General features: G+C 51.9%; 1 protein-coding gene across 1 annotated transcript; it reads right to left on the bottom strand.

The window, feature by feature from the left end:
* Nucleotides 1-3,648: 3,648 nt before the first annotated feature.
* CHST14 (carbohydrate sulfotransferase 14) lies at nt 3,649-5,761 on the bottom strand. The gene has a single exon (XM_056494118.1). It carries the CDS (start codon nt 5,714-5,716, stop codon nt 4,646-4,648), a length of 1,071 nt encoding a protein of 356 aa, XP_056350093.1. The 5' UTR covers nt 5,717-5,761; the 3' UTR covers nt 3,649-4,645.
* Nucleotides 5,762-8,392: the final 2,631 nt, after the last annotated feature.

The raw sequence follows: 8,392 nt of genomic DNA, 5'->3' as shown, positions 1-8,392 counted from the left end.
CTCAGGCACCTGTGTGTTGCTGCTGGTTCCCACATACCTGTTTTCCTCCTCACCTGATGCTCCCCAGCAGCAATAAAGAGGATTTTTACTCTGAGCTTGCTCCCAAGCCCCTGGTGCTGTCAGGAGAGCAGAAGGATGTGTTTAGGCCCCAGAGTGCCCTGTTGTTACCATTCCAAGCTCCCACCAGCAAATATCACTCACCAGAGCCACTCACCAGGTGCAGTTTCCACACTGAAGAGCTCTGCAGCTCATGGACAAACCCTGATGGAGATTTATTTTAGTCCCTCTCACAGCTCAGCAAGGATTCTGTGGCTCCTATTAGCACTTTGGAAAGGTATAAATCAAATTCCTCAAGTTTCTTGATTCGAAATCATGTTTAGATTTGCTGAAAGCCAGAGAAGATGCAGTTTATAATTGTGGGTCTGCAAAGGAAAAGGCTTTTGGAGAGTTTAAAATCCAAAGGTGTTTTTGTCCCAGAAGAAAAGGAAGCCACCTTGTCTGTCTTTATAGGCAAGTGGAAAACAGACTTGGAAGATTCCTGGACATGAAGAAGAGGTTGGATACAACTGAGACAGGAGACTCCTGCCTGTTACCTGAGATGGGAATCCAGCTTTGGTTCCAACCCCACTGCATCCTTTGGGATCCTAAATGTGGGGTAGCGCTGCCGAATTTACCAGCACTGGAAGTTCTACAAGCCCTTCCCATCCAGTCGTGACACTTCTGATTTCTCCTCTTTTAACCCCAAGGACGGACTGCCGAGGATAAGGAAAACCATGGGCGCTGGCAGAAGGTGCGTGACCGACAAGGTGCTCCCTCCTCCCTCCCGCTGGCGACGGGCCTGGACATATTTTGCTCACGATGCAACTTCCATTATTTCCATGGCAACCATCCTTTGTCGGGGCTGAAGACTGGAGATTTTTTAACAACTCCCCGTTTGCCAATTCAAGTCCCAGAAGGAAGTGGGGAAGTTCTCATTCACATGCAAAATAGCTGCGATAAAAGCCGAGGGGTGCAGGGAGGGGGCAGCGCTTGGGCACGGCGCTTTCCATCCCAGCCTTCCTCAACTCCTTGGTTTACAGCGGCAAGGAGCCTCATCCAGGGATGTGTCTGACACCCTCTCAAACCCACCCATGGCAGGGGGCTGGAACCTGACGATCTTTAAGGTCCCTTCCAACCCAAACCATTCCAGGATTCTATGAACACCAAAATATCCCGACACACAGTAAACCCCCTGGAGACGCTTTCTTTCGGCTCTTTCAAAATCCTGCCTGCCAGGAAAGGAACATCCCAAGGATGTTCGTGCCCAACGCAGCCCGTGGTGACTCTGGTCCATCAGGAGGGAGGCTGGGAGCCAAGAGGAGCAGAAGCCAGGCTGGTGTGATGCCGTCTGCATCGTCAGAGCAGCCGTCCCTGGCACCGCTCTCTCCCGCCACCATTCCCAAAGCTTTACTGCCACTAGATCCGGGGTCATGGCTACCAGCCAGCTTGGCGACTGGCAGCCTTAATGTGTTTATTTCAACCCCAGTGCCTGGCCAGGAAGTTGGCTATTCCTGCAAAATTCACAGAAGACCCACAGAAAATAAGAGAATACATACACCCTGAGCTGAGCATGGGGACCAAACCTCTTCCCAGAGTCACACTGCCAAAAGCCAACAGCCTGAGGTTTGGGAAAGGTGGAATGAGGCTTTGCAGGTGTAATGTTGGAATTAGTAAAGAAGAGGACACGTGAAGTGAGATTTTTGGAACAGCAAAGGTTCCTAACCTGTCTCGCTCCCTGGTCTGCAGGGGAATACCAAACCAGCTCCAACTTCCAAGAACTGAGGAGGAGAAGCGACAAATGACAAAATATAGTAACATTGTGGTACATTTGAGAGCATCAGAAGGTTTCTGTGTCATGAGGTGGAATTAAACCACTGGGGTGTCTCCACATCCCTGGACAGGGTTCTACAAGGAGAACACGAGAGCAGCGGGGTCAGGGATATGATTTATCAGCATAAAATTGGAATAAGCAAGTGAGGAAAAATCAGGGACAAATCCTGATGCCAAAACATCGGGTTGTTCACTAGGGGAAGTTTGGGACGTTCAGTGCAGAATTGAGGATTAACAAAATAGAATTCAAAAGGGGAGAGACTCCCTTTTGATTCTGCAGGACAACTCCACATGTCCCAAGCAAAGGTGGGAAAAGGAGCTGCCAGACTCAGATGGAACAGATCCAAACCTGTTCATAACTCCATGCTTTCCTCCCTGCTCCTGCAGCCATCACCCCTTTCCCTGTGCTCCAGGGCATGGATGGATCCTGCTCAGCATCTCTCACCCCCAGCGCCTGCTGTCAGTTCTGGAATCTCCTCCTGATTTATTCCACCCTGGAGAAACACCTGACAAAGGAAAGAAATGATACAGCTGCAGAGGGAGCTGACTTGTTTTTCCACTCTACTCATCCAAAGCTGCCATGGAGAATTGTACCATTGGTCACAGATAAAATGAAGCCCAAATAATGGAAACCTGATAGATTCCTCATTTTTGCTGACCTGCAGACAAGCCTCTTCCCAAGCTACAAGGCTCTACCTGAATTAAAATCCTCCTCATGGGGACATACAAGGAGGTGGGAGCCTGTTTGCTTTATTTAAAGAGAAAAGGGTGATCAGTGATGCCCAGAAAAGGAGTGAGAGAGCCAGAGAAAAGCAAAATCCTGTGCACAGTAAATTAGATTAAGGGGACAAGAGACAGAATTTTAATATAGAGAACAGAAGCTGCAGCAGATAAACAAACAAGTAGCAAAAAACTTTAAAACTACTGAGAAATAATCATTTAATTAAAAACCAAATCACCAAACAAACAGGAAATGTTCCCAGAAGCAAAGACAGCAAAGTCTCACCAATTTCTTCCTAGTTAGGCAGACTTGGAGGTCAGGTTTAATTACAGCTCAGCACACCCCCACACGCAGCATCTGTTTTACAAAACAAAATCCGATCTGCAGCCAGATCTGGTGCCTTTGGCTGGAGATCAGATCTCCAGTTCTTCTAGCACTGGGCACCAAAGCCTCTGGGGGGCAGACAGGAATGCTGCTGGTTTCAGAGCGGGCACAACGAGAGATAAGCCAATTTCTGACCCATTTTTGGCCTGGGATTGATGCCTGCAGATTCAGGATGCAGCCAAGAGCTCAAATCCATGAATGTTCCAGTCATTGCCCTCATCCCTGGCCATGACCCCTTCAGCAAAGGTAAAAATCTCTCAGCCCAAACTGTTCTTGGTCACTTACCCCAACACTGGGCTTGGATGCAGCTCCATGCCCTTCTTTCAGAAAAAGTTAAAATCCTGAAGAAAACAGCTAAAAAAGGGGGAAGGAACATTAAGAGAGGAATCCCAGGAAGTTGCCAGCTCCATAACCTGTCCCTACCACTTTGCACCAATTCCACAGCAATTTGTAGCCCATTCTGCTGCTTTTCATCCCATTTCCCCATGTTCTGTTATGCATTCAGCTCTAACATGTCCCTTCTCCAAGTGTTGTTGGTGCTGTGCTGGCAATTAAAACATTAATTAATCACAACAGGAACAACCAATTCATCCCACCTTTGCGTTGTGGCTCAGCATGAGGGGCAGAGGCCGCTCCAAGGACACAAACAATCCCAAGGAAAAGCACTTACAGGCTAATTTGTATAAAAACTTTATTAGAAATGAGGACATAGCCTCCCAGGAACAACATCCTGTGTCACCTCCCAAAATTTTAAGATTTCAGAGACGTAATTAAATACAAGAGCTACAAAAAGGGTGTGCACAGCTATTAAAGGAGGAAGAATCAATCCACAAATTGCCATTGTTTCAAACATGGCTGGAGGAAGGGGTTTTCCACAGTTGTTTCCACGCAGGGACCCACGAGGTTGCAAGCTGGCACGTGGCTATGGGAACTGTTTTCCATCCTGACCGGGATGGACTTTGATCTTATCCTGAGTCTGTATTGCTTCAATTCAGAGAGAAGAGCAGAATGTGATGGCTTGATATTGCATCTGATGCATGAAGTTGGGTAAATAGTTGTACTTCCAAAATCACCCAAAAAAGGGGTATTATCCTATCTCTAGTTATATTTCAATGGTAAATAATAATAATAATAATAAAAATAAAACCCAGAGGTACTACTGACACAGAAGAAATTACCAGCCTCATTTAAGTACCATCTACAATGAGAAAATAAAGGAAAAATGGGGCCTGGTTTACCTTTTTTTTTTTTTTTTTACTTATACCCAAAATCCATCCGGGACCAGTTTAACAATGCCAATTTTTAGTGCATCAACCGCCACGTCACGATCTCAATTCAACCAACGTTTAGTACAAAACCCAGAAAAGGAAGAAAAATACTTAAAATATATAAATTTCTCAGATTCCCTACAGGAGTTCTCCATGTCATGGCATAAAAAAGGCTTTAGAGCAAAACAGAGATACGAAAGCTACTGTGCTCGAGCCAGCAGCGCAGGTACACGGGAAAGTCAGAGAGGTACGAAAAGGATCCTAAGTAGCAAAGGCAGTAGAGAGAATTTCATACAAACAGTGCTTGCCAAGTATAAAATCAGGAAATAATGCATAGAGGAGCGTGCTTCACACAGCAGCACGGGCCGAGGCAGAATTCCCAGCGCCTCCGGCCAGGAGCCGCTCAGTGCCTGCAGAACTCGCTGGTGATGTTGGGCAGGGGGTAGGCGAAGAGGGAGAAGTCCAGGATGTACTTGGGGAGCAGCTCCCTGAGCAGCCGGCGCTGGGTGTTGCACAGGTAGTAGTGCAGCGTCTCGGCCGTCACGGGCTTGTACCAGGCCTGGCGCTCCGGGAAGCGGACGAAGGATGGAGACTGGATGTGCTCCAGCACGTGGCTGGCGTCGGCGTGCAGCCGCTCGTAGGAGCCGATGAAGTCGTACCTGACGGCGCAGGGCTGGCACAGGTTGTAGATGGGCATCCAGTGCTCGTTCATACGCTCCACGTCCTCGTCCAGCAGGTACTGCAGGAATTCCGAGAAGGACACGTCGTCGCCCGCCGAGTTGCCCCCGCTCTTCCGATACCGCCGGACGATCTCCACGCCGTACCTCTGCTGGTACTCCTTGATCTCCCCGAATTTGTTGCGGTAGGCCGAGAGCAGCCTCTCCATCGGGTTCCGCACGAAGATGAACTTGTAGTAGTGCTTCAGGCGGTAGCTGATCTCCTCCGGCTTCATGTCGCCCAGGAACACCAGGTCGCTCTTGTGGTCCATCTTGCCCCGCGCGTCCACGCTCTCCAGAGCCCCGTCCAGCACCTTGAGGATGCGCTTCCAGTTGGAGCAGGCCACCTTGGGCACGTAGCAGTAGAGGAAGCGGTACTTGTCGCTGACCAGGAGGTGCCGGAGCACGGTGCGGCGCTGCCCGGGCGGCAGCTCCCAGACGCTGCGGGGCATGGAGCGCTGCCCGCACAGGGCGCGGATGGTGCGGTTCCGCGTGTCCCGCAGCACCTCCAGCTCCAGCTCCGCCGCCGGGTCCCGCCCGGCCCGCCGCGACAGCCCCGCGGGCGGGTGCAGCGGCGGCGGCCCGACCTGGGCGAGGATGCCGCGCTCGATCATCAGCAGCAGCCCGCTGGAGGCCAGGATGACGCCGAACATCAGCATGGAGGGCAGCAGCGCCGCGCCCGCCGCGCCCCGGGAGCGCGCCCGGCTGCGGCCCGACGGGAGCGCGCGGCGGGGCTCGGCGGGGCCGCGGGGCTGCATGGCCGGGGGCTCCCGGGCCGGGCCGGGGCTGCGGGGGGGTCCGGGCCGGCGGGCGGGGCGGGGCGGGCGCGGTGACGGCGCGGAAGAGGCGGCGGGACCGCCCCGCACTGAGCCCGCCCCGCCCGGGGCCCCGCGGGGGGACGGCGGCGGCTGGGGCGCAGCGCAGCGCCCGTCCGGTGCCGCTCACCCCTGCCGCGGGCAGCGACACCTCCCACGGCCCGGCCTGCTCCAGCCCCGTCCAGCCTGCCTTTGGACACTTCCAGGCATCCAGGGGCAGAATTTCTTCCCAATGTCCCTCCTAACTCTGCCCTCTGGCAGTGGGAAGCTGTCCCTTCCTTTCCTGTCCCCTCCATCTCTTGTCCCGAGTCCCCCTCCAGCTCTCTTGGAGCCCTTTACGCAGCCTTTACTCCAGCCCTTGGAGCACTTGCAAAGGGCTCTAGAGTCACTCTGGAGTTTTCTCCAGACTGAACACCCCCTGGTCTCCCAGCCTGTCTCCAGAGCAAAGCCGCTCCAGCCCTCTAATCATGGAAGCACAGCATTATCCAGGTTGGAAAAGACTCCTCAGACCACTGAGTCCAACCTGTGACTGATTCTCAGCCAGCCCAGAGCACTTAAGTGCCATGTCCAGGCCTTCCTTGAACACCTGCAGGGACGGGAACTCCACCACCTCCCTGCACAGCCCCTTCCCGTGCCTGACAACGTTCTGCAAGAAAAAATTCCTCCTGATGTCCAACTTGACCCTCGCCTGGTGCAGCTTGAGGTCATTTCCTCGCCTGTCCTGTGTGCCCTGTGAGCAGAGCCTGACCCCCACTTGGCTCCACCTTTCTGTCAGGGAGGTGCAGAGAGCAAGAACGTCCTCCTCAGCCTCTTTTTCTCCAGGCTGAGCCCCCAGCTCCTCCTGGTGCTCCTCACACCACTTATTCCCACTGATCATCCCTCTGGAGCCGGTCCAGAGCCATCCATCCACCAGCACCTTGGCATGTTGGGATGTCAGGCAGGCATAGGCCCGAGCAGCACTTCACACGGCTCTCATCCCAAAACACGTTTAGGTGTCATTCCAAACAGCCCACCAGGCTGCTCCGAGGTTCCGGGCGCTGCGCAGTTCACATCCCAGTGTTTCCAGAGCCTTGTGATAACAGATGGTTTCTGCAACACCAGGCCAAACTACCCATAATTAGGCACTGTGCCCCACTTCATTTAGTTCTATAATTCTATAATCCTTGCTCAGGTTTAGCACCTGGAGGAGGAGAAGACACCGGCTACCTGCAGAGCCGAGGAGGCTGTGCCACCACTGGAGAGCCAGAGGGTGGGATTTTCCAACACTTGGCAGGCATTTCCCCCAAACCACCTCTGTGAATGACCCCAGCCACTCACCTGCTGCTTCAGGCCATCCCCTGGATGCCTGGGGCACTAACCCAGCCATCAGGATGCCATTTCCTCACACAGCCCTTTCCCAAATCACTCCACACTGCCATTGTTCTCCGAATTTTCCTTCAATGAGTTTTCCTAGCCTACAACGGGGCCTGGGCTCTTAACCAGCCTTGCAGGGACTCTCTGTCAGGAGCTTTCTTAACATCAAGAGAAAACCAGCTTCCACTTACTTCCCTTTGATCAGGAGCCAAGAGCATTTTGTCGGCCAAGGCAGACAAAGGACTTGGAGCGCAGCACGAGAGCCTGCAGCTAGATTATTGCACATTTCCCAGTTTTATTTGGATGTAAATAGAGCATTAGCTCTAGGAAGAGACCGATATCCAACCCTGCCACCAGCAAAGCTGCACACACAGAGGTGTTATCAGATTCCTGCTCTCATTTCAGAGGGCAGGTCTTGATCTGATCTCAACACCAGCCCAAATTGAAGTCGTGCCAACACATATAATCCATGTCACGGAGACAAAAATCAATCCCTCCTCCTGGGGAAAAAGGCTGATTGCAGCAAACTCCAAAGCAGCCAAGGGGAATTTTTATTTCTTCGAAGGCGTGTTAGTCTGGCACTGCTCATCCCTTTTTGTTCCTATTCCCCACTAATACCTCTAGATCAGGAGCAGTTATACAGGATAGCCCACTGGCTCTGGAAATGCAGAGAAACAGGAAACTGCCCAAGACGTCAGCAGGGCTATTTTCCAAAAGGAACTTGGATTTAAGGACTGGTCTGAAGAGCAAAGACTCTTCAGCCTTTGGGGTGATGCAAATGACGGGGTGGGATGCAAAGTCTCTATAAGAACAGCACAGCCAAGCAAATACACGGTTCAGGGGCTGGTTTGCAGGGCTAAACCCTGTGTCACCAAGGAAAATTAATTGTGGTTACACTCAGTGTGCCTAATTAACACCGAGAGTGAGCAGTAATTTGATTTCCAAAGCAGTTAAAAGCTGCCTCATGTTCAGAATGTGCAAAACTATGGGAATATCTTTCCCAGACAGATCCATCCCTTCCGAAAACAGCAAATAAAATGTCACAGACGAAACCAAGGAAACTTTAGGCTGCTGTGGTTTACCTACAAGTTTATACAATTCATCTGCAGTAATGGAAGGGTCTGGTTCTCTCTTCTGTGGGAGAAGGGAAACCCACACAGCCCTTCCCAGGGAAATGCTCTGCCAGGCCTCAGTGTGATCTACTACCAGGGGCTGGAGCAGCAGTCTCATCCCTTAAATTCCCACTTACAGGTATAAAAAGATTTT

Source organism: Oenanthe melanoleuca, chromosome 5, assembly GCF_029582105.1.
Source record: "Oenanthe melanoleuca isolate GR-GAL-2019-014 chromosome 5, OMel1.0, whole genome shotgun sequence".
Taxonomy (NCBI): Eukaryota; Metazoa; Chordata; class Aves; order Passeriformes; family Muscicapidae; genus Oenanthe; species Oenanthe melanoleuca.
Note: the sequence above shows the minus strand (reverse complement) of the source record. Positions and strands in the feature narration are given on the sequence as shown.